The 27035-nt window shown below is 45.9% G+C and overlaps 1 protein-coding gene across 1 annotated transcript in view; it reads left to right on the forward strand.

The window, feature by feature from the left end:
* Nucleotides 1-2085: 2085 nt before the first annotated feature.
* The window catches only part of dcaf10 (DDB1 and CUL4 associated factor 10), a 36771-nt gene continuing 11821 nt past the window's right edge, over nt 2086-27035 (forward strand). The window contains exons 1-5 of the mRNA XM_033020453.1: nt 2086-2383; nt 4744-4857; nt 12298-12495; nt 17632-17834; nt 19567-19683. Coding sequence (XP_032876344.1) covers nt 2154-2383; nt 4744-4857; nt 12298-12495; nt 17632-17834; nt 19567-19683 — 862 coding nt within the window. The 5' untranslated portion in view covers nt 2086-2153. The remainder of the gene's footprint in view (nt 2384-4743; nt 4858-12297; nt 12496-17631; nt 17835-19566; nt 19684-27035) is intronic.

A 27035-nucleotide genomic window follows, 5' to 3' on the forward strand; every position in this document is an offset into this window, starting at 1 on the left:
AGGGAGGTTCTACTGCAGTTGTACAAGGTCTTGGTGAGACCACACCTGGAGTATTGCGTACAGTTTTGGGCTCCTAATCTGAGAAAGGACATTCTTGCCATAGAGGGAGTACAGAGAAGGTTCACCAGACTGATTCCTGGGATGTCAGGACTTTCATATGAAGAAAGACTGGATAGACTTGGCTTGTACTCGCTAGAATTTAGAAGATTGAGGGGGGATCTTTTAGAAACTTACAAAATTCTTAAGGGGTTGGACAGGCTAGATGCAGGAAGATTGTTCCCGATGTTGGGGAAGTCCAGAACAAGGGGTCACAGTTTAAGGATAAAGGGGAAATCTTTTAGGACTGAGATGAGAAAAACATTTTTTACACAGAGAGTGGAATTCTCTGGAATTCTCTGGAATTCTCTGCCACAGAATGTAGTTGAGGCCAGTTCATTGGTTACATTTAAGAGGGAGTTAGATGTGGTCATTGTGGCTAAAGGGATCAGGGGGTATGGAGAGAAGGCAGGCACAGGATACTGAGTTGGATGACCAGCCATGATCATATTGAATGGCAGTGCAGGCTCGAAGGGCAGAATGGCCTACTCCTGCACCTATTTTCTATGTTTCTATGTTTACACTAACATCTGGAGTTCCTTCTTACACACAAGATTGAGGCTAATGGGCTGAAAGGCAGGGTTGATGGATTGAAGGCAGACAAACGAGACTGTTCTTGCATGGAGTATGGCAAAACAACAAAGTACTGGAGGCAGAAGGATGATGAAGATTCAGGTCGACACCTTGTGTCAGGACTCTGGCTTGTAAGGGAAGATGGCCAGTATGGATATGATGGGGAGAGCTACGGCACAAACTGCCCTCTCATTGAGTCATGCAGCATGGAAACACGCACTTCTGCCCAACTGGGATAGTTTCATTTGCCTGCATTTGGCCCATTTCTCTCTAAACCTCTACTATCACATACTTGTCCAAATATCTTCTAAATATTGTATCTGCCTCAACTACCTCCTCTGGCAGCTTGTTCCATATACCCATTTGTGTGGAAAAAGTTACCCCTCAGGTTCCTATTAAATCTTTCCCCTTTTACCTGAAATCTGTCTCCTTTGGTTCTTGATTCCCCTACTCTGGGTAAAAGACTATGCATTCACCCTATCTATTCCTCTCATGATCTTATACAATTTAATAAAAAGCACCGCCTGCCCTGTCGTCATTGGAGGGCATATGGAGCCAGGGTGGAGGAGGGAGGGGTGGAGATTGTGATACAGGCTGAGATGGTTGCATGTTGTGGAATCTGATAAGAAAGGAAGTAGATGAGAGATGGTGGACAAAATTCTAAGTGGGAGGAGGGGAGAAGATGGGGAACTAAGTGGAGAGATTAATTGGACGATCGACAGATGGAACCATTTGGGGGAAAGAAAGGTTACTGGGCAGTGGGAGGGAATGAAAAGAATGTGTTCAAGACCTAGAGGAGAGAAAGGAAGAGAGGAGGAGTGGGTTATCTAAAATTGGAAAATTCCATGTTGATGCTGTTGGGTTATGGATTACCCAGGCAGAATTTGAAGTGCTGCGTTTTGTCTCGCCCTGCAGAGTAGGAGGCCGATAACTGACAGGTCAGTGGGAATGGGGAAGGTTAGCACTGGAACCTCAAGGTGGGGTTTGTGTTCAGCAAAGCAGTTGTCTGGTTTCACAAATGTAGAAGAGGGCATGGAAACATTAAGCACATCAAGAGAATCAACAAGATTGGAAGGTGTGCTGGGGGGGGGAGGAGGAGGAGGAGAAGAAGAAGAAGGATGGAGAGAGGGACGGGAATGGGATGTGTGGACGTTCAGCCGGGGTGTCAGATAAGGGTCGGTGGAAGGAACGGCCACTGAGTGGATTGTGTGTTATGTTAAAGGGGCTTTAACAGCTGCAGCAAGTATGAATTTGCTAGTCCTGTTGACAGTGCCTGTGACAATTAAACATTCTGCTCTAGAGATAGGCGAGGGGCGGACGGGAGTGAGGGGCGGACGGGAGTGAGGGGCGGACGGGAGTGAGGGGCGGACGGGAGTGAGGGACGGACCGGAGGGACGGAAGTGAGGGACGGCCCAGGACCGGGACGCGGCGGCAGCGGCAGCGGTTGGTTGTGACGGCTGCGGACGCGCCCAGTCAGCGGCGCCATGAGCGCGGAGGCACCGGGAGGCCGGAGGTCCCGCCGCCGCCGGCCCGGCGTCTTCTCCTGGGTGAGCGGCCGCTCGGTAGGCCGCGGCTTCGGGCCGTCGGTGGAGCCGGGCCGCGGCACCTACTGCGTGATGACCAGTCTGTACGGCTCCATGCAATCGGCCGGGCAGCTCACCCTCGGATCCAGGACCCACGGCGCCGCCTTCAACCTCGAGTACTCGCCCGACGGGTAGGAGCCCGGGCCCGCCGCATCTCACCCCCGTACCGGACTCACCGCCACATGTACCCATTGCCCTCCCCACCCTACCCATTACCCCCGTACTCGCCCCCCCCCCCCCCCCACATAACCCCCCCCCCCCACATAACCCCCTCCCCTCACCCTAGCCCCCCCCATTACTCCCCTCATCCTCGCACCCCACGTAGCTCTCCTCACCCTCGCCACCCCATTACCCCCTCACTCTCGCCCCATCCTTGCCCCCCCCCCCAACCTCGGCCCCCGTATCGCACCCTTGCCCCTCACCCCCACCCCCCATTTGCCCCGCTCGCACCCCCCCGCAACCCATCCATTGCCCCCCCACAACCCATCCATTGCCCCCCCACAACCTCGCCCTCCGTATCCCACCTTGCCCCCCCTGCCCCTGCCATCCTCACCCCTGTACTCCACCTTTGCCCCCGTACAAACTGCAACTTTATAGGCCCATTAATATAATACATTAAATTAATAACTCTAATAGTAGGTAACCAAACCATAATAGTGCAAAACCAAAGTACATAGATCAAAGTCCACAGTAGATCATAGGTGCTGAGGTAGATTTGTGGTTAGCGTTGTCTAGTGTTCAAGCGTCTGATGGTTGGTGGGAAGAAGCTGTTCTTGAATCTGGTGGTTACAGTTTTCAGGCTCCTGTACAAACACTCCTCCCCCCCCCCACATTAAAAGTCAGTTAACCAGTTCCCCAGGTGGTAATGATGTATCCCCTTGAGCGGGTGAGGCAGCATCTATAGGGAGGTTTCGCGGCAGTCGGGTCACGACCCATGACCCGTACTGTTGCTACGCTACTGCAAATGGAGTACACGCGTTGAACTGCAGGTAGGCACTTACCATTGTTTCCAGCGTAGCGGGCCCGTTAAAACCCGCTGAAATTGTCCATTTTTGTGCTGTAAATAATTATGGAAATCGGGATAAGCGTGTGAGACATTTAGCCTACTTCAGAATTCCAAAAGTGAGGAGAAATGACGGTAGATAGAAGTGAGAGCTGAAGGGACAACAACAGACAGAGTGCTTAGAAAACATTGGCTGTTATCTCACTGCATTTCATCAACTAAGGCATTATTTGTGTTTTTTCTTGATTCCTTTGGCATCTAAAAAGTTTCAGAAGTGATAAATCTGGCTGTAAATTTTTTAAATCGCCCATGTTTCTCAAGTGGGTTTTTACATACAAAATGAAAACGCATCTGAAGAAAAATTTACAGCCAGATTTATCACTTCTGAGACTTTTTAGATACCAAAGGAATCAAGAAAAAACACAAATAATGCCTTACTGTTGATGAAATGCAGTGAGCAAACACGATAATTCCCAATATTTTCAATTCCGATATCTGCACAGCCAATGTTTACCAAGCACTTTAGCTGCCGTTGTCCCTTCAGCTCTCGCTTCTCTTTACCTTCATTTGGCTTCACTTTTGGAATTCTAAAGTTGGGTACATGTCTCTCACACTTACCCCGACTTCCACAATTTTTTTCAGCGCAAAAATTCAACATTTTGGCGGTTTTTAACAGGTAGGAAAATACGCGTTTCTTGCATTAATAACATATACCGGAAGTTACGGATGTCCTCCAGATGGATTGAGCGGCTCCGTGCGTCAAGCCCTATGACCCAGTGACCTTACGTGCAACCCCTCTATAGAGCGAAGGAAAAAGGTGAAGTTTCGGGTCGAGACCCTTCTTTAGACTGTCTATCCTGACTGATGTCGGCTGTTGCCAGCCTGCTTTGTCCTGGCCTTTTCTTGCTTCCAATTCCTCCCCCCTACAATCAGTCTTAAGAGTCCTGGCCCCAAACGTCACCTATCCATGTTCTCCAGAGATGCTGTCTGACCTGCTGAGTTACTTCAGCGTTTTCTGTGTATCTTCAGTACCCTTGATGTCTACCAGTTTATGTAATCTCTTTCCTTCCTGGGTATTTGGTTTACTGAATTAGGCCTAAGGCCTGATGTGCTTTCTATCGTTCACCTGTGACAGTTCGATAGAATATTTGGCAACATACTGAATCTTCTAAGGAATTAGAAGCATTAATGGGTTTTCTTTGTGATTGCATCAATGTGCTGGGCCCAGGACAAATCTTCAGAGATGTTCACACAAGGGAACTTTAAGCTGTTGACTCTACAGTCATCTTCACCATCCCATCCATGAAGACAGGTTCACAGATCCCTTGTCTTCACTTCCTGAAGTCAACAAACTGATGGTTTTGGGAAGGTTGAGAACAAGGTTGTCCTGCAACTATTCAATCAGATTTTCAATCTACATCCTGTAATCTTCATTACTTGTTATTTGTCCAACGACGGAAACTGCAAACCTCTGGTTCTTCTCTGCAGGTCAGTGTTGACAGTGGCATGTGAACAGACAGAAGTTCTCTTGTTTGATCCAGTGTCTTCAAAGCATATCAAAACTCTGTCTGAAGCCCATGAAGATTGTGTCAATAACATCAGGTCAGTTACATTACCCTTTGCATTGATGGATATTATCAATATGCCAGGTATATATATATATATATATATATATAGCAGCTGTGTATTTTTGGTGTAAACCCGTTTCCTGTCAATGTTTGCAAAAATAAAATGGCTTTTTTTTCACAATCCTAGAGAATAATATTTGAGAAATATAGAAGTTGTACATACTAATGATTATTGATTGAACGCATGCTTTGTCCTTAGTGTTAATCAAATGTAAGCAGCTGCTAATCTGTGTAGGACTGTAAAGCTCTACACCACCAAGTCGTAATAACTGGCTGTGAGTATAGGTGACCCAGTCCAAGCGGAGGGAGAGAGGTCAATGGGGCTAGGCAGACTAACCACAACTGCAAGTGATGGAACAATGGGGAAGTGGCCAGAGCTAGTCTTGCCATGCTTCGAGTAGATGGATGGATTCAGCACCAGGAGCCAATGCAGCATCTTCTTTATATATGTACAGATAGAAGCTTTCCTGAGAGCTAAACAGGACACAAGCAGGGTGTCAGGTAGCATTTCTGGCGAACATGCATAGGTGATGTTTCAGGTCAGAGCCATTCTTCAGATTGATTGTGGTGTTTGGGAGAAGGAAAGCTGGAAGAGAGAAGGGCAAGACAAAGCCTGGTGGGTGATGGTTGGATAAAGGTGACGGCAGTTATGGACCAAGGCCAGAGATGAAAAGGTGTGAGGTAGCATAGATGAAGTGCGAATTGCGAGGCCAGAGAAATAAATATGAGGGAGGCGAGGGGAGGAGAAAGGATGCATGCCCAGGTGTGGGGCACAGGAAAGAGAGGACTGGTCTACAAACGTAGACTTGGCGATCGTTTCACTCAACACCATCGCTGAGTCCACCTGGATCTACCTGATCTCCCGATTGTCAAACACTTTCATTTCACCTTCCCATTCCCACACTGCCCTTTCTGTCCTAGGCCTCCTCCATTGTCAGAGTGAGGCTAAAAGCAAATTGGAGAAACAGCATCTCATATTTTGCTTGGGCAGCTCAAAACCCAAGTCGGAATGTTGATTTCTCTAACTTCAAGTAACCCTTCGTTCTTGTCTTAGAAACTTAGAAAATAGGTGCAGGAGGAGGCCATTCGGCCCTTCGAGTCAGCACCGCCATTTATTGTAATCATGGCTGATCGTCCCCCATCAATAACCCGTGCCTGCCTTCTCCCCATATCCCTTGATACCACTAGCCCCAAGAGCTCTATCTAACCCTCTCTTAAAACCATCCAGTGATTTGGCCTCCACTGCCCTCTGTGGCAGGGAATTCCACAAATTCACAACTCTCTGGGTGAAAAAGTTTTTTCTTAAACTCCCCTTTATTCTAAGACTGTGGCCCCTGGTTCTGGACTCGCCCAACATTGGGAACATTTTTCCTGCATCTAACTTGTCCAGTCCTTTTATAATTTGAAATGTTTCTATAAGATACCCCCTCATCCTTCTAAACTCCAGTGAATACAAGCCTAGTCTTTTCAATCTTTCCTCGTATGACAGTCCCGCTATCCCAGGGATCAATTTCGTGAACCTATGCTACACTGCCTCGATCACACTGCCTCAATCTCCTCAAATTAGGAGACCAAAACTGTACACAATACTCCAGATGTGGTCTTACCAGAGCACTATACAACTGCAGAAGAACCTCTTTACTCCTATACTGAAATCCTCTTGTTATGAAGGCCAACATTCCATTAGCTTTCTTCACTGCCTGCTGTACCTGCACGCCAACTTTCAAGGACACCCATGTCTCACTGTACCTCCCCCTTACCTAACCTAACCCCGTTGAGATAATAATCTGCCCCCTTGTTTTTGCCACCAAAGTGGATAACCTCACATTTATCTATATTATACTGCATCTGCCACGCATCTGCCCACTCACTCAACCCGTCCAGGTCACCCTGCAACCTCCTAACATCCTCTTCACAGTTCACACTGCCTCCCAGCTTTGTGTCATCCGCAAACTTGCTAGTGTCACTCCTAATTCCCTCTTCCAAATCATTAATATATATGGTAAACAGTTGCGGCCCCAACACCGAGCCTTGCGGCACTCCACTCGCCACTGTCTTGTCGAGATTCATTGTCTGTAACTTGTTTTCACCTAGCCCACAGCTAACAATGGCATGTTTCCTTTATCATCGTTACTTTTTTTTGCATATCTTTCATTCATTTGTTCTGTATCTCTCTATATCTCCGTCTATATCTCTCATTTCCCTTTACCCTAACTCTGAAGTAGTGTAGGATGCTGGTTTGTATTGAAAATATACAAAAAGCTGGAGGAAATCAGCGGGACAGGCAGCATTTCTGGAAAGAAGGAATGGGTGACGTTTCAGGTTGAGACGCTTCTGAGTAACAGACCCGCTGAGTTACTCCAGCTTTTTGTGTCTATCTTCGGTTTAAACCAGCATCTGCTGTTCCTTCCTACATCCATATACCCACTGTGTGGGAAAAAGTAGCTCCTATTAAATCTTTCCCCTTAAACCCATGTCCCCCCTAATTCTTGATTCCATTACTCTGGGGGAAAAAAGACTGTGCATACATTCTCTATTCAGCTCAACATTTTATACACCTCTGTAAGATCACCCCTCAGCCTCCTGCGCTCCAAGGAATAAACTGCTAGCCTGCCCAATCTCTCACCGAGTCCTGGCAACATCCTCATAAATCTCCGCACTTTTTCCAGCTTAACAATATCCCTCCTATAGCAGAGTGACTAAAACTGAGCACGGTACTCCAAATCCATCCTCATCATCGTATTGTACACTGTTGTGTAATAATTGGGTATATTTGATAATATCTATACATGGGTAAAAAGCTTTGAAGAATTATTGTTGAGATTCTAGTGATGCTATCAGAAGTCAGTTTGGTTCTTGTTTTGCGAGCTGTACCTGCCTTTGCTTACAATACCAGTATTCAACAATACTATCTGAAGAAGTGTTTCGGCCCGAAACGTTGCCTATTTCCTTTGAGTCCTTCGCTCCATAGATGCTGCTGCACCCGCTGAGTTTCTCCAGCATTTTTGTGTACCTTCAACAAAAGTGTTCCTTTGGCAGAGGAAATGCATGTAAAATGATGGTGTTCATAATCCATTTACACGCTTGTATACATTCTGGTTTGTGTACAAACAATTCTGATGTGGAAGGATTACTTTGGTCATTCTCATTGCAACCATTGATGTGGTGGACTGCCTTATGGCTCATGTCCAATAGTTTGGTTCATACTGGCCATCACAGTAAGATGATTTCCTGCTAATTTGGATTATGGTATACATTACCATAATGTATACAAGCGTGTAAATGGATTATGAACACCATCATTTTACATGCATTTCCTCTGCCAAAGGAACACTTTTGTTGAAGGTACACAAAAATGCTGGAGAAACTCAGCGGGTGCAGCAGCATCTATGGAGCGAAGGTGAGCATTATTTTCCCACGTTTCATTGTGGGCTTCAAGTTAGTCAATGTGCCTGGTTGATTTTCTCTTAAGTAGGAAATGTGGTCCTTTGGACCTCAAGGATAACATGAGAAAGAGTAGATAGACACAAACAGCTGGAGTAACTCAGCAGGATAGGCAGCATCTCTGGAGAGAAGGAATGGGTGACGTTTCTGGTCGAGACCCTTCTTCAGGCTGGCTACGGATAAGGGAAATGAGAGATATAGACAGTGATGTGGAGAGGTAAAGATCAATGAATGAAAGATGCAAAAAATTTATGATGATAAGGGAAACAGGCCATTGTAAGCTGTTTGTAGGGTGAAAATGAGAAGCTAGTGCGACTTGGATGGGGACGGGATAGAGAGAGAGGGAATGCCGGGGCTACCTGAAGCGAAATACGAGATGCTGTTCCTCCAATTTGCATTTAGCCTCACGCTGACAATGGAGGAGACCGAGGACAGAAAGGTCAGTGTAGGAATGGGAAGGAGAATTAAAGTGTCCAGCAACCGGGAGATCAGGTTGGTTCACACGGGCTGAGCGAAGGTGTTCCGCGAAACGATCGCCCAGTCTGCGTTAGGTCTCGCCGATGTATAAGAATCCACATCTTGAATATCGATGACAGTAGATGAGGTTGGAGGAGGTGCAAGTGAACCTCTGCCTAACCTGAAAGGACTGTCGGGGTCTCTGGACAGAGGCGAGGGAGGAGGTATAGCGTCAGGTGTTGCATCTCCTGTGGTTGCAGGGGAAAGTACCTGGGGAAGTAGTGGTTTTGCTGGGAAGGGATGAGTTAACCAGAGAGTTGCGGAGGGAATGGTCTCTTCGGAAGGGGCGGAGATGAGAAAATGTGGCTAGTGGTGATTCCATGAGCAGAGACCATTCCCTCCACAATGGAAATTTTGGAGGATTATCTGTTGTATGCGATGACTGATGGGATGGAATGCGAGGACTGGGGGGGTGCGGGGGGGGGGGGGGCTCTGTCTCTTGTGTTTGGGGGAGGGGGAGCAGGGGCAGAGCTACAGGGTACCGAGGAGACACGAGTGAGGGCCTCATCTATGATGGGAGAGGGGAAGCCCAGTTCCCAAAAGAATTAGGACATCTCGGAAGTTCTGGTATGGAACACCTCATCTTGACGGAGGAATTGGGAGTAGGGGATAGACTCTTTGCAGGGTGGGAAGAAGTGTAGTTGAGATAGTTGTGGGAGTCAGTGGGTTTGTAATAGACATCAGTCAATAGTCTATTTCTTGTGATGGAGACTGAGATTAAGAAAGGGGAGGGATGTGTCAGAGATGGTCCAATTAGTTTGAGTGCAGGATGAAAATTGGTGGCGACGTTGATGAAGTCCATGAGTTCTGCATGGGTGCAGGAGGTGGCACCGATGCAGTCAATGTAACAGAGATAGAGTTTGGAGATGAAGCCAGTGTATGTCTGGAACAGGGATTATTCAACGTACCCTACAAAGAGGCAGGCATAGTTGGGGCATATAGGTACGCCTTGGACTTGGAGGAAGTGGGAGGAGTCAAAAGAGAAGTTGTTGAGGATAAGGACCAGCTCTGCTAGGCGGAGTAGAGTGTTAGTAGAGGAAAATTGGGTGGTTCTGCGGTCGAGGAAGAAACTCGGGGCTTTAAGGCCTTCCTGTTGGGGGATGGATGGAGGTGTAGTATGACTGAACATCCATAGTAAAGATGAGAGAGTGGGGTCTCGGAAAGCAGGTCATTAAAGAGACAACGGGCATGTGAGGTATCTCGGACATAGGTCAGGAGCGATTGGACCAGGGGGATAGGATGGGGTCGAGGGACGTGGAAATCATTTCCGTGGGACGAGCAAGCAGAAACAATGGGTCTGCCATTATGTTTGTGGATTTAGGGGAGAAGGTAAAAACGGTCCATGCGGGGGGGGTGGGGGGGGGAGGTTTGGGGGAGGGGGGGGAAAGGGGATTTAGGGGAGGGAGGGCGGGGGATGGGGAATGGTGGAGAGGAGGGAGGGGGCTGAGAGAGAGAGGAGAGAAGGGCAAGAGGGAGAGGGGGGTGGAGGAGGGGAGGAGAAAGAGAGGGGGGTGGGGGGAAGGGCGGCGTGCGAGAGGGCCTCGATATGTGGGCCTCGATATGTGGGCATTATGACGTCAGTAGATGGCAAGCGGCGATTATTTTTTTTAAAGTGAGTTTTGGGAACAATTTTATTCAAAATCTGGGGAAATAATTGAGCAAATTTACAGAGGAGTGCATTTCTGAAATCATAAGTTAAATCCCTACCGATATATGTAAAAATCTCTGCGCAGGGCTCGAATTTAGCAGTTGCCCGGGTGCTACTGACCACCCAAAGTGCCGCCGGGCAACTTAAACGCCGAATCATTTTGCCCGGCTTGGCACTGCAGATACTGGTTTATACCGAAGATAGACACGAAAAACTGGAGTAACTCAGTGGGTCAGGCAGCATCTCTGGAGGAAAGGAACGTGACGTTTTGTGTCGGCGACAGCTGTAATGTGTGCAATGCTGTAATGCCAAGGTTGCCCAGCTGGCAACAGGGGGAAAAAGTGAAGCGAGAGCCCTGACGCAATTTTTGCGTCTGGTTTTCGACGAAATTCGAGGGCAAAAACACACACACACTCACTCACTCACTCACTCACTCACTCACTCACTCACACACCCCTCTCTGTCTGGGTGGAGAGGGCAAGGGGAGAGAGGTGAAGTGGGGGGAGGGGGGGTTGGAGCGGGCGGGCGGGAGTAGAGCTGCGGGAGGCGTGGCGCGAGCGTACTTGGCATGGTGCGGGCAGCGGGGTGGTGGGAGTGGAGGAGAGCCGGGCTGCCAAATGAAGAGAGAGAGATAGAGAGAGAGAGAGAGAGAGAGAAGCGGCTTCTGACTCTGTAAACCCACAGCTGGAATGAGTGCGCATAGCTTCACGAGCTGCGCCAACAGTGATGATAAGGTTCAGCGCGTGAGGAGTCGCTGCCTCGAGATGTGTAGAACAAAGAAGCTACAGCAGAACGGAGCTGTAAAATGTTTGTTCTGCAGAAGTTTCACGATCTCTCTGCGCCTTTAATCCACAGCGGCGGGGAGGGGGGGAGGGGCCTGGAGGCAGGTGGGCCTGGATTGGTCGGCATGTGGAATTGTGATGTCAGCAGCTCGTGTCCCGTTTAGAATTTAAGATAAGTGAGGGGGGAGGGGGGGAGGATTTTATTTAAAAATGTGTACTTAACAATGTCCAAATGTAATGAGTGGAGAGTGGATTAGCGAATGTAAAAGTGAAATCGCTAGCGAAATGCAAAAAATCACGGAGCTTCAGCGTGTGGTTTTGGCGGACCAAGGAATCAAAGGCCGAAAATCTAATCTGAAAAAATACCTGAAAATGGAAACACACATACACACACACACACACACACACACACCATTTTAATATATAGATAGATGTGATATATGATAGATATGATAAATAGATAGATGTGATATGATATCATCTATGTATAGTATATCTGATCTGGTTGGATAGTATGCAAATTGAAGTAGAATTGTCACCTACAGTTCTCTTTCCAGTTTGTGCTGTTGTCTTTATAAACAAACAACTTGATTCTATCCAATAGGTACAACCCAAATGACATGGAATTAGACATGGTTCATTATTTTCATTTAGTTTGTGAAGCAGAAATTTATAAATACCCTCTAGTATCTTTCACATTCACCAGGGGTAGAGAGCTGACGCAGGGTAGTCAGGTCTGACGTGGCGTAGAGAGCTGATGCAGGGGTAGAGAGCTGATGCAGGGTCTTATCCTGCTTCTCTGGTGCTGCCTGGTTGCTTCATCTTAACTTCCATCTATTCCTTAATTTTAATCTGTACCCCGTTGAATTTGATTTGAAAATGTGCTATTTTTGGGGTGTGAGTGAGATAAAACTTCACGAAGCGTGCGCAATCTAGGATGCCATTTAAGTGATAATCTTTTCCACTGTACTATGAGAGGTTTGCGATAGTTAGAATATCAGTGTGTGCTGTGATTTTCTTCCAGGTTTCTTGACAACAGGCTTTTTGCGACCTGTTCTGACGATACAACGGTGGCACTCTGGGACCTGCGGAACCTCAACACCAAGGTCTGCACCTTGCACGGCCACACCAGCTGGGTCAAGAACATTGAATACGATACCAGCACAAGACTGTTGGTGACGTCAGGATTCGATGGAAATGTAATCACCTGGGACACAAATAGGTTGATGCTCTGCATGTTTTTCAATTAATTTTGTTTATTGACAAAATTGTGTTAAGTATGATTCCTCAGGTAGTAAAGCCCTATCTCTGGTTGAGCAAAGTAAAAATGTCACATATGGAAGCCAAGTTTGTTATGAAGTAAGCTTTAACTTTTTGGACAATATAAAAAGAGGTAGATTCATTGAAAGACTTCCTTCGTTTCCCTCCCAATGGTAAATATCTTCAAAATTATCATTTCCATTCTGTTTAGATTTCTTCATGTGATGGTTTTTCAGTCACTTTTACAACCCAATGATTTCTGTCACCTGCTGAGCTTCAGATGTCCTTTTACTGGTGTGTCACCAGTCTAATTGTGGATGATCATCCATGATCTTATTGAATGGCGGTGCTGGCGTGAACGGCAGAATGGCCTACTCCACCTATTGTCTATGTTTCTATGATGCTATCATCATTTTGATTAAATTATTTCTTTTCGAAGCCCTTGGCCTATTGAGTCTGGGGCTCTCCTTCATCCTGCCATTTCCACTGCTTTTCCTCTACGATTGTCCAATTTAGTATATTGCATTAGGTCGCTGCTCACTGCCTTCCTCTACATTGGAGGAACTAATAGCAGACTGTGATCTCTCTGTGGAGCAACTGCCTTCAGGTGCAGGAGTGACTGAGGTTCTGTTTTCCTGCCACTTTAACTCAGTGCCCCACTCTCACACTGAACTGTTGCCCCCTGCAGTGTTGTAGTGAATAACAGCACCTCGTCTTCCATCTGGGCACACTCGCCCAATTTTCTTTACCCCTGTCCTCATCTACTCCCCCCAGATTCTACCACTAGCCTAGGTGCAATATACAGAGGCCAATTAAACTACCAACCTGTTTCTCTTCTTTGGGATGTGTCAGGAAACCAGAGCTTTCAGAGATATTAGATAAGGATGAAGGGTATAGACAGCATTGATTGCAGGAACCTTTTCCATATATCATGGGGTAGATAAAATTAGAGGACAAAGGTTTAAGGTAAAGGGGAAGGAATTCACTTCCCCAGAGTACTTGCAGTTCCCTGTCTGATAGATGGTTGAGGCAGGATGACTGAAGGCAGTGTCTGCAGGAGCGCTGGAATCCCCTGGGCTGGGGACCATGTACAGAGTGATGGAGTTAGTATAGAGGGGAACTCAGCGGACAGATGGAAGAGTTGGGACGAGGGACTGTTTTCATGCTCCATGATTCCACGGGTATTTGCTCGGAATATTTGGAGTGTTCTATTGTGCTCAGTTTGGTCACTTTGCTGGATTTCCATGAATGTTGTCAGATCTCGAGGTCCTGAGCTATAGGGAGAGGTGGGGCAGGCTACGACATTATGGAGCGCAGGAGGATGAGGGGTGATCTTATAGAGGTGTTTAAAATCATGAGGGGAATTAGATTGGGTGAATGTACAGAGTCAATTATCAGTTGCCCTAGATAAATTGTTGTTTATAATGTGTGATGTAAAGGATAATGTGCACATTAGTGTCACAAAAAATGTAATAGGCCCTCTGGCTTGATTGACCCATGACTGAGCTAGTCCCATTCGCCTGTTTAGATCCGTATCCCTCTAAACCTTTGCTGCCTATGCACCTCTCTACATATATACATGCACTGTACCTGCCTCCACAGTTTCCCCTTGCAGCTTTTGCCCAGAGTAGTGGAATCAAGAACAGAGGTCACAGGTTTAAGGTGTGAGGGGAAAGATTTAATCGGAACCCGAGGGTCAACGTTTTTTACACAAAGGGTGATGGGTATATGGAACGAGCTGCAGGTACTATCACAACGTTAAAATATCATTTGGACAGGTACATGGATAGGATAGGTTTAGAAGGATATGGCCAAATGCAGGCAGATGGGATTAGTGTAAATGGCGCATGTTGGTCGGCGTGGGCAAATTGGGCCGAAGGGCCTGTTCCCAAGTTGTATGACTCCAGTCCTCTGGTTCTTGATTCCCTTACTCTGGGTAAACGACTCTGTGCATCTACCCGATTTATTCCCTGATCTTTTAAACATCACATCCTCCTACACTCCACAGAATACAGTCCCAGCCCGTCCAACGTCTCTCTGTAGCTCAGGCCCTCATCTCCTAGCAATATCCTCGTAAATCTTCCCTGCGCTCCTCTGGACTTAACAACATCTATAACAGAGTGACCAAAACTGAACATAATACTCCACTGTAGCCTCACCAGTGCCTTGCAACATGTCACATCTCTCTGCATTAAACTCCATTGCTCAGCCTACCTGCCCAACTGATTAAGATCCTGCTGCAATTGTTGACAACCATCTTTAGTGTCATCTGCAAACGTAATAATCTGCAATGTATGATCTCATCTAAATCATTGAAATATAGGTATACTGCTAGCCACAGGGCCCCAGACATAGGTTTAATGTGAGAGGGGAAAGATTTAATAGGAACCCGGGGGCGTGATTTTTCACACGAAGGCTTGTGGGTATATGGAATGAGATGCCGGAGGAGGTAGATGGGGCGCAGACATCAACTTTTCCCTATAGCTCAGGGCCTCAAGTCCTGGCCACATCCTCGTAAATCATCTCTACACTCTTTCCAGCTTGAAAACATCTTTCCTATAACACGATGCCCAGATCCAAACAATACTTCAACTATGGCCTCACCAGTGCCTTGTACAACTGTAACAAGCTAACTTCGTTTGAAGAAGGGTGTCGACCCGAAACATCACCCATTCCTTCTCTCCAGAGAAGCTGCCTGTCTCGCTGAGTTATTCCAGCTATTTGTGCCTATCTTCGGTTTAAACCAGCATCTGCAGTTCAATAGACAATAGGTGCAGGAGTAGGCCGTTCGAGCCAACACCGCCATTCAATGTGATCATGGCTGATCATCCACAATCAATACCCCGTTCCTGCCTTCTCCCCACATCTCTTGACTCAGCTACCTTTAAGAGCTCTGTCTAGCTCTCTCTTGAAGGCATCCAGGGAACCAGCCTCCACCGCCCTCTGAGGCAGAGAATTGCACAGCCTCACAACTGTGTGAAAAAGATTTTCGTCATCTCCGTTCTAAATGGCTACACATACTAACTTGTGGACTCAATACTTTGACTGGTGAAGGTCAATGTGTGGGAAGCCTTCTTGACCACCCTATCTACCTGTGATGCCACTTTCATGGAACTGTGTACCTGCACTCCTAGATCCCTCTGCTCGACAACACTCCCCAAAGCTGTGCCAATCTCTGTGAAGGTTTACTAAACATCTCAAAATGCATCATCTCACATTTGCCAACATACACCTCACATTTATTTGTATTATTATACTGTGTTAACCATTCTTCTGCCCACTTTCCCAACTGATCAAGATCCTGCTGTAACCTTTGATAACCATCTTGGTTATGTAAAATACCACCCACTTTAGTGTCATTTGCAGACTTACTAATCATGCCTTCTACATTCTCAACCAAATATCGGCTTCCTTCCATGAAGTCAATCTTCTAACCATTCAGCTAGCTGTCCTTGGATCCCATGCGATCTAACCTTCCAGAGCAGCCTACCATGTAGAACCTATATCAAATGCCTTGCACCCTTTTCAGTGTTAATGACATCCTTCCGCGACCAGAGTGACCAGAATTACACGTGATACAGTAAACCCTTGGGGGAAAGATAATGTCCGTTATTGCCGATAGTCCACTGTAACCAGGTAAAGTATTATCATTGTACATAGTGAAACAAAGAACTGCAGTTGATGGATAGTACACAAAAAGACACAAAGTTTTAGTTTTAGAGATACAGCACGGAAACAGGCCCTGGGTCCGCGCCGACCAACAATCCACGCACATAAACACAATCCTACACACACGAGGGATAATTTATATTTATACCTAGCCAATTTACCTACGTATCTTTGGGAGGAAACCGAAGATCTTGAAGAAATCCCACGCAGGTCACGGGGAGAACGTACAAACTCCGTTCAGACTGCACCCGTAGTCGGGATTGAACCCAGGCCTCCGGCGCTGCAAGCAATGTAAGGCAGCTACTCTACCGCTGCGCCACCATGCCTGCCCTAGTGCTGGAGTAACTCAGTGGGTCAGGCAGCATCTCTGGAGAACATTGATAGGTGACATTGGGCCTCTTCTTCAGACTGATTCAGTCTGTCTAATTATTCCAGCACTTTGTGTCAATTTTCCTTAAAACTAGGCACCAATACCGTTTGTTTGCACCAGCGAGCCCTTCTTCCCGTTTCACGAGGCTGTTGTTGTAGCCACTGGGGACAGCGCTTTCTACATGCTGCTACCAATAACAGGCCATATTCGGTCACCGTGGGGGTTCTCGAACTCTCTCCTGCTGCTGCTTCTTCCTTCACTTTGTCATCGCCTCGCTCCACTGTAGCCGCCGCCTCTTCCTCCTCCTTCTGCCGTCACTTTGTCCACTCTGCTGCTGCCTCCTCCTCCCTTCTTCCAATGTGGAGTATGTCTGCACCTGCGGGGTAGGAGGAGGAGGAGGGGGGGCAGGAGATGCCGAGAAGACAAAACGACGGCCGACAGAAGAAGCTCAGCTGGAGAGAAGGGTGGGAACCCCCAGCTGACTGCGCTCGTCCTGATGGTGGCAGCGTCCTGAAGAAAGTGCCGTCCCCATGAGGCTACAACGTCAACTGCATCAATAGCCGTGTCGTACAGTGGGTGGGGAATGGCTCGTGGGTGGCACCTTGTGAGCCGGGGAGGCATCGGAAGTCAGGGCTGTAAGCGGAGGGGAGATGGTGTGAGATGGCGATGATGCTGGCAGGTCCGTCCGCTATAACCCAAATCCATTATAAAGGAGTCTGTTATAATGAAGGTTTATTGTACTCTAAATGTTGCACAGCTGTAGCATAATCTCCCAATCTCGATGAAAGCCAGTGCCACAAATGCTGCCATCAGGACCCTGTCCACACGTCGCCACTCTCAGCATGTGGTCACTTTGCACATCGACCGTGTTCAACATTGGATCCAGATTACAATGTTTCATTCAATGCCACACATGAAAGCTTAGCTCAGTGAAGTTGAAGAAGATCCTCCAATTGGTGCAACCTCACTGCGTATTGTGCCCATAAATTTGTTCCTGTTGAGGTGATCTAATGTATAGTTTGTTGGTAATTTCTCTCATTTTGTTTTTCATGAAAACAGATGCACGGAAGACGGGTGTCCCCATAAAAAGTTCTTTCACACCCGCTACTTGATGCGAATGCGTCTAACACCAGACTGTTCAAAGATGCTTATATCAACATCATCTGGTTATCTTCTAATTCTTCATGACCTTGATCTAACCCAATCTCTAGAAGTATCGACTTACCGCAGTTTAAGGGGCAAACGGTCTGCTTCAAGTACAGGTTAGTTCAATGAGCAATTTCGCTTGATCCTTCTGTAAAAAATATGAAGAGCATTGACAGAACCCGGTCTGGTGTGTGGGTGAGAACAATGGGGGTCCCAGTGTGTGGGGGGAGAGAACAAATGGGGATCTGGCGTGGGGGGAAGGGTGAGAACTAAGGGGATCTGGTAGGGGGGGAAGGGTGAGAACTAAGGGGGATCTGGCGGGGGGGTGGGGGTTGTCTGTTGCCACGTGCAGCGACAGGCAACAGTTAGGACTGTTCGGTACTTTAGTAAAGCTGTTAGCGCCAACACTTGTAACTGCCGAGGTTGTGTGCAAGACAAAGCTTTTTCCCTGTACCTAGGTACATGTGACAATAACGTATCATTCATACATACATACCTCGAACTCTATCCCACTTTCTGGATATCCCTTTACACGCAAACAACCTGCTCCAATCTATTCCCCCACACCCACTATCAATGGCCCGAACTGAAACAATAGACAATAGGTGCAGGGGTAGACCATTCGGCCCTTCGAGCCCTTCAATGTGATCATGGCTGATCATCCCCAATCAGTACTCCGTTCCTGCCTTCTCCCCATATCCCCTGACTCCGCTATCTTTAAGAGCCCCATCTAGCTCTCTCCTGAACGTATCCAGAGAACCGGCCTCCACCACCCTCTGAGGCAGAGAATTCCACAGACTCACAACTCTCTGTGAGAAAAAGTGTTTCCTCGTCTCCGTTCTAAATGGCTTACCCCTTATTCTTAAACTGTGACCCCTGGTTCTGGACTCTCCCAACATCGGGAACATGTTTCCTGCCTCTAGCGTGTCCAAACCCTTAATAATCTTTTATGTTTTAATAAGATCTCTCATCCTTCTAAACTCCACAGAGTATACAAGCCCAGCCACTCTATGCATATGACAGTCCCGCCATCCCGGGAATTAACCTTGTAAACCTACGCTGCACTCCCTCAATAGCAAGAATGTCTTTCCTCAAATTAGGAACATCACCTATCCATATTCTGAGATCCTGAGCTGCTGAGTTACTCCAGAATTTTGTGTCTATCTCACTGTGTCGCTGCTCCAATCAACTTTTTCAAGTTCCTTTGTAAAACCATCAAAGTTGTTTTGCCCCAGTTTGGAATTTAACTTGTGGTCCAGCCCTGGCCTGAAACACAACTCTTTATTACTCATCCAAAAGCACTTGTCCACTGTCGCCTCAGTCACTTGCCTTGCTTAATTCCCTAAACGTAGGTCAAGCTTTGCCCTTTCTCTATGGGGCCCCTTCTACATATTGCCTATTACTTCATTGAACACACTTGACAAATTCCATCCCATCTAGGCTATACTAGATAAATCTAAGAAACAGGAGCGGACACCCAAATTGGAATCCTGCTTTAATTTAGTTTAGAGATGCAGCATGTAAATAGGATCTTCGGCCCACTGAGCCAACGTCGACCATCAATCACCCATTCACACTAATTCAATGTTATCCCACTTTTGGATCCACTCCCTACCCACTAGGGGCAATTTACAGAGGGCCAATTAACCTGCAAACCCATCTGTCTTTGAGATGTGGGAGGAAGCCGGAGCACCTGGAGGAAACGCACGTGGTCACAAAGAGACATTACTAACTCCACACATACAACTCCCGAGGTCAAGATCGAGTGTTGTGAGGCAGCAGTTCTACTAGATGCGCAACTGTGCCGCTCTTGTGAGTTAACTTTAAAAACGTCTTTTATCTCTCCAGATCTGACTTTGTCTTCTTGCAGCCTGCCGGGTTTACAGTCACAAAATGATCAGCTAGGTACATCTCGAAGCTCTGAGAAACATCCATCACAATCTTGTGCCCATGATGATAAAAAAGGTAATAGAACAAATAAGAATAGTGAGTAACAAATTTCTGTTGCAAGGCCATCAGTGTAAGGGAATATTGTTTCCAGTTGCAGTTTTAATATGGAATCATAGCCATAGAAACTTGCCATTTGGTTCATCTTGCCCATGCTGACTAACTTACCCCATCTACACTACTCACACCTGTCTGTGTTTGGCCCATATCCTCCTAAACCTTTCTTATCCACGTGCCTGTCCAAATGTTTTTGATATGTTTTATAGTCCCTACCTCAACTACCTCGTCCCATATACCCACCACACTCTGTATGAAGAAGTCGCAGTCACCGTGGTACAGTGCCCTCCTTAATGTTTAGGACAAACATCCATCATTTATTTATTTGCCTCTACTACACAATTTGAGATTTGTAATAAGAAAATTCACATGTGGTTAAAGTGCAAATTGTCAGATTTTATCAAAGGATATTTTTATACATTTTTGTTTCACCATGTAGAAATTACAGCTGTGTTTGTACATAGCCCCCCCCCCCCCCATTTCAGGGCACCATAATGTTTGGGACATGGATTCATAGGGGTTTGTAATTGCTCAGGTGCGTTTAAATGCCTTCTTAATGCAGGTATAAGAGAGCTCTCAGCACCTAGTCTTTCCTCCAGTCTTTCCATCACCTTTGGAAACTTTTATTGCTGTTTATCAACATGAGGACCAAAGTTACATATATAACATATAACAATTACAGCACGGAAACAGGCCATCTCGACCCCTCTAGTCCGTGCCGAACACATAGTCTCCCCTAGTCCCATATACCTGCGCTCAGACCATAACCCTCCATTCCTTTCCCATCCATATAACTATCCAATTTATTTTTAAATGATAAAAACGAACCTGCCTCCACCACCTTCACTGGAAGCTCATTCCACACAGCTACCACTCTCTGCGTAAAGAAGTTCCCCCTCATGTTACCCCTAAACTTCAGTCCCTTAATTCTCAAGTCATGTCCCCTTGTTTGAATCTTCCCTACTCTCAGTGGGAAAAGCTTTTCCACGTCAACTCTGTCTATCCCTCTCATCATTTTAAAAACCTCTATCAAGTCCCCCCTTAACCTTCTGCGCTCCAAAGAATAAAGCCCTAACTTGTTCAACCTTTCTCTGTAACTTAGTTGCTGAAACCCAGGCAACATTCTAGTAAATCTCCTCTGTACTCTCTCTATTTTGTTGACATCCTTCCTATAATTAGGCGACCAAAATTGTACACCATACTCCAGAATTGGCCTCACCAATGCCTTGTACAATTTTAACATTACATCCCAACTTCTATACTCAATGCTCTGATTTATAAAGGCCAGCACACCAAAAGCTTTCTTTACCACCCTATCTACATGAGATTCCACTTTCATGGAACTGTGCACAGTTATTCCCAGATCCCTCTGTTCACCTACATTCTTCAATTCCCTACCATTTACCATGTACGTCCTATTTTGATTTGTCCTGCCAAGATGTAGCACCTCACACTTATCAGCATTAAACTCCATCTGCCATCTTTCAGCCCACTCTTCCAACTGGCATAAATCTCTCTGTAGACTTTGAAACTCTTCTTCATTACCCGCAACCCCACCTATCTTAGTATCATCTGCATACTTACTAATCCAATTTACCACACCATCGTCCAGATCATTGATGTACATGACAAACAACAGTGGACCCAACACAGATCCCTGTGGCACCCCACTCGTCACTGGCCTCCAACCTGACAAACAACCATCCACCATTACTCTCTGGCATCTCCCATTCAGCCACTGTTGAATCCATCTTGCTACTCCACCATTAATACCCAACCATTGAACCTTCTTAACCAACCTTCCATGAGGAACCTTGTCAAAGGCCTTACTGAAGTCCATATACACAACATCCACTGCTTTACCCTCATCAATTTCCCGAGTAACATCTTCAAAAAATTCAAGAAGATTAGTTAAACATGACCTTCCAGGCACAAATCCATGTTGACTGTTCCTAATCAGACCCTGTTTATCCAGATGCTTATATATATTATCTCTAAGTATTCTTTCCATTAATTTGCCCACCACTGACGTCAAACTAATAGGTCTATAATTGCTAGGTTTACTCTTAGACCCCTTTTTAAACAATGGAACAACATGCGCAGTACGCCAATCCTCCGGCACTATTCCCGTTTCTAATGACATTTGAAATATTTCTGCCATAGCCCCTGCTATTTCTACACTAACTTCCCTCAATGTCCTAGGGAATATCCTGTCCGGACCTGGAGACTTATCCACTTTTATATTTCTCAAAAGTGTCAGTACTTCCTCTTCTTTGATCCTCATAGTTTCCATAGCTACTCTACTTGTTTCCCTTACCTCACATAATTCAATATCCTTTTCCTTGGTGAATACCGAAGAAAAGAAACTGTTCAATATCTCCCCCATCTCTTTTGGCTCTGCAGATAGTTGGCCACTCTGACTCTCTAATGGACCAATTTTATCCCTCGTTATCCTTTTGCTATTAATATAGCAGTAGAAACCCTTCGGATTTACTTTTACCTTACTTGCCAAAGCAACCTCATATCTTCTTTTAGCTTTTCTAATTTCTTTCTTAAGATTCTTTTTACATTCTTTATACTCCTCAAGCACCTCATTTACTCCATGCTGCCTATAACTATTGTAGATATCCCTCTTTTTCCGAACCAAGTGTCCAATTTCCCTTGAAAACCATGGCTCTTTACAATTTTTACGATTTCCTTTCAACCGAACAGGGACATAAAGATTCTGTACTCTTAAAATTTCACCTTTGAATGTACTCCATTTCTCTTCCACATCTTTCCCATAAAACAAACTGTCCCAATTTACTCCTTTTAAATCCTTTCGCATCTCCTCAAAGTTAGCCTTTCTACAATCAAAAATCTCAACCCTAGGTCCAGTTTTGTCCCTCTCCATAATTATATTGAAACTAATGGTATTGTGATCACTGGACCCGAACTGTTCCCCAACGCATACCTCTGCCACCTGACCCATCTCATTTCCTAACAGGAGGTCCAGTACCGCCCCTTCTCTAGTAGGTATTTCTATGTATTGTTGCAAAAAACTATCCTGCACACATTTTACAAACTCCAACCCATCCAGCCCATTTACAGAATGTGTTTCCCAGTCTATGTGTGGAAAATTGAAATCTCCCACAATCACTACCTTGTGCTTACTACTAATATCTGCAATCTCCTTACATATTTGCTCTTCCAATTCTCGCTCCCCATTTGGCGGTCTATAATACACCCCTATAAGTGTTGCTACCCCTTTCCCATTTCTTAGTTCCACCCAAATAGCCTCCCTAGACGAGCCCTCTAATCTATCCTGCCAAAGCACTGCTGTAATATCTTCCCTGATAAGCAATGCAACACCTCCACCTCTTGCCCCTCCAATTCTATCACACCTGAAGCAACGAAATCCTGGAATATTTAGTTTCCAATCACAGCCCTCCTGCAACCATGTTTCACTGATCGCCACAACATCATACTTCCAGGTGTCAATCCAGGCTCTAAGTTCATCCACTTTTCTTACAATGCTCCTAGCATTAAAATATACACATTTAAGAAACCCACCCTCTCTTATTCTCTGATTATTTTCTTTTTCTTCTCTCTCCCCTACATTTTGGGTCAGAGTGCTACCATTCTCTGCCCCCTGCTTCACACACTGACTGCTAGCTTTCCCAATTTGAGTCCCTCCCCCCAACCATACTAGTTTAAAGTCTCCCCAGTAGCCTTTGCAAATCTCCCCGCCAGGATATTGGTCCCCCTTGAGTTCAAGTGCAACCCGTCCTTTCTGTACAGGTCGCACCTTCCCCAAAAGAGGTCCCAATGATCCAGAAACTTGAATCCATACCCACTGCACCAGTCCCTCATCCACGCATTTATCCTCCACCTCGCTCCATTCCTACTCTCACTGTCGCGTGGCACAGGCAGTAATCCTGAGATTGTTACCTTTCCAGTCCTTCTCCTTAACTCTCTACCTAACTCCCTAAATTCTTCTTTCAGGACCTCTTCTCTTTTTTTACCTATGTCGTTGGTACCTATATGCACCACAACCTCAGGCTCCTCTCCCTCCCATTTCAGGATTTCTTGGACACGTTCAGACACATCCCTGACCCTGGCACCAGGGAGGCAAACTACCATCCGGGACTCCTGTCTGCGTCCACAGAATCGCCTATCCGACCCCCTGACTATAGAGTCCCCTATTACAATTGCCCTCCCCTTCTTTTCCTTACCCTTCTGAGCAACCGGACCGGTCTTTGTGCCAGAGGCCCGGCCGCTGTCGCTGCCCCCAGGTAGGCTGTCTCCCCCACCCTTACTCAAACATGAGTACTTATTTTCAAGGTGTACAGCCACCGGGGTACTCACCAGTCCCTGCCTCTGCCCATTGCCCTTCCTAACTGTGACCCAGTTTTCTGTCTCCCGTGGTCTTGGAGTGACCACCTCCCTGTAACTCCTTTCTATGACCTCCTCGCTCTCCCTGAGCAGACAGAGGTCATCGAGTTGCTGCTCCAGGTTCCTAACGCGGTCCCTTAGGAGCCCCATCTCGACGCACCTGGCGCAGATGTGGACGTCTGGAGAGCACTCAGACTCCATGACCTCCCACATCTGACATCCAGAACAGTAAACTGCCCTGGCCCTCATTCTCCCCCTTATCCAAATACAATAAAGCCTTACAATTACAATACAAATACAATACAAGCCAATCAGCTGCTTCCTCTGATCCTCGTCCACCAATAAGTTCTGCCATTGAAAGTCAAAGAAGTCATTATGTGACTGAGAAACAAGAATAAAACTGTTAGAGACATCAGCCAAACCTTAGGCTTACCAAAATCAACTGTTTGGAACATCGTTAAGAAGAAAGAGAGCACTGGTGAGCTTACTAATCGCAAAGGGACTGGCAGGCCAAGGAAGACCTCTACAGCTGATGACAGAAGAATTCTCTCTATAATAAAGAAAAATCCCCAAACACCTGTCCGGCAGATCAGAAATACTCTTCAGGAGTCAGGTGTGGATTTGTCCATGACCACTGTCCGCAGAAGACTTCATGAACAGAAATACAGAGGCAAGATGCAAACTACTGGTTAGCTGCAAAAATAGGATGGCCAGGTTACAGTTTGCCAAGAAATACTTAAAAGAGCAACCACAGTTCTGGAAAAAGGTCTTGTGGATAGACAGATGAAGCGAAGATTAACTTATATCAGAGTGATGGCAAGAGCAAGGTATAGAGGAGACAGGAACTGCCCAAGTTCCAAAGCATACCACCTCATCTGTGAAACACGGTGGTAGGGGTGTTATGGCCTGGGCATGTATGGCTGCTGAAGGTACTGGCTCGCTTATCTTCATTGATGATACAACTGCTGATGGTAGTAGCATAATGAATTCTGAAGTGTATAGACATCCTATCTGCTCAAGTTCAAACAAATGCCTTAAAACATTGGCCGGCAGTTGATTCTATAGCAAGACAATGATCCCAAACACACTGCTAAAGCAACAAAGGAGTTTTTCAAAGCTCAAACATGGTCAATTCTTGAGTGGCCAAGTCAATCACCCGATCTGCACCCAATTGAGCATGCCTTTTATATGCTGAAGAGAAAACTGAAGGGGACTAGCCCTCAAAACAAGTATAAGCTAAAGATGGCTGCAATACAGGCCTGGCAGAGCCACCCAGCAACTGGTGATATCCATGAATCACAGACTTCAAGCAGTCATTGCATGCAAAGGATATGTAACAAAATACTAAACATGACTACTTTTATTTACATGACATTGCTGTGTTCCAAACATTATGCTCCTGAAATGGGGGGACTATGTATAAACACAGCTGTAATTTATACATGGTGAAACCAAAATGTGTAAAAATGGCCTTTATTAAAATCTGACAATGTGCACTTTAACCATGTGCGATTTAGTTTTTTTCTATTACAAATCTCAAATTGTGGAGTACAGGAATAAATAAATAATAGGTCTTTGCCCAAACATTATGGAGGGCACTGTATTAAACCAGCCACAGGATATAATTACTTTTTATTGCAATATATTACTTTCCACTGGAAATATTTAAAGTTTTCCTTTAAGTCTGTGTCTTCGTGTGCTTAAGAGTTGGGACCTGTATCTGTGATTGCTTCTTCTGTTCAATCAGGTGAATTAGAATTATATTAGCTGATGTTTCTCTGATTGAGAGCTTGATGATTTCACTGGTGTTTTATATTTCATGCATGCCAGGGATTTGTAAAGAGTAGTTGGGACAAACCTGAATATACTTTTTGACATGACAAATAAAGTAATTAACTGGGGAATATTAAACAATAAAACAAAGTGGTGGAGAAACTCAAAGGGTCAGGCAGGAAATGGACAGGTGATGTTTCGGGTCGGGATCCTTCTTTAGACTAAAGAACATAAAACTGTTCCTTGTTCTATGTTGAATGAATATTAAAGAATGTTTATCTGGATTTACAGAAGACAGTTGATGGATCTCAACTTTGTTTCAGTATTTGAAACTCATAGTGGTAGAGTCATTGAGTCACATCACAGAAACAGGCCCTTTGGCTCAACTTGCACATGTCCCATCTACATTAGTCCCACCTCCCTGGGTTTGGGCTAGATCCCTCTAAACCTTTCCTATCCTTGCACCCTGTCCAGCTGACCTTTAAAAGTTGCTATAGTACCTGTCTGAACTGCCTCTGGCAGCTTGTTCCATATATCCATCACCCTCTGTGTAAAGGTTGCGCCTCAGCTTCCTGTTAAATATTTCCCCTCTCACCTTAAACTTGGTCACTGGTTCTTGATTTACCTACCCACTCACCCGATTTATTTCCCTCCTGATCTTATACAACTCAACCTCCTGCGCTCCAAGGAATAAAGTCCTAGCCAGCTCTACCTCTCCCTCTAGCTCAGGCTCTCAAGTCCCGACAAAATATATTTAAGAGGGAGTTAGATGTGGCCCTTGTGGCTAAAGGGATCAGGGGGTATGGAGAGAAGGCAGGTACAGGATACTGAGTTGGATGATCAGCCATGATCATATTGAATGGCGGTGCAGGCTCGAAGGGCCGAATGGCCTACACCTGCACCTATTTTCTATGTTTCTAAGATCCACGTAAATCATCTCTGCACTCTTTCCAGCTTACCAACATCCTTCCTATAGCAGGGTGACCAAAACCGAAGACAATACTCAAAAGGTGTGGCCTCACCAATGTTTTGGAATATTGACTAGGATAGATCTGAGATGGGAAATGTCTTCACTCGGGAGGTGATGAATCTTTGTACATTTCTACCCTGGAGGGTTATCGAGGCTCCTTATTGAGTTCATTCACTGCAGATGGAAAGATGGATTT

Source organism: Amblyraja radiata, chromosome 1 (assembly GCF_010909765.2).
Source record: "Amblyraja radiata isolate CabotCenter1 chromosome 1, sAmbRad1.1.pri, whole genome shotgun sequence".
NCBI classification, from domain to species: Eukaryota; Metazoa; Chordata; class Chondrichthyes; order Rajiformes; family Rajidae; genus Amblyraja; species Amblyraja radiata.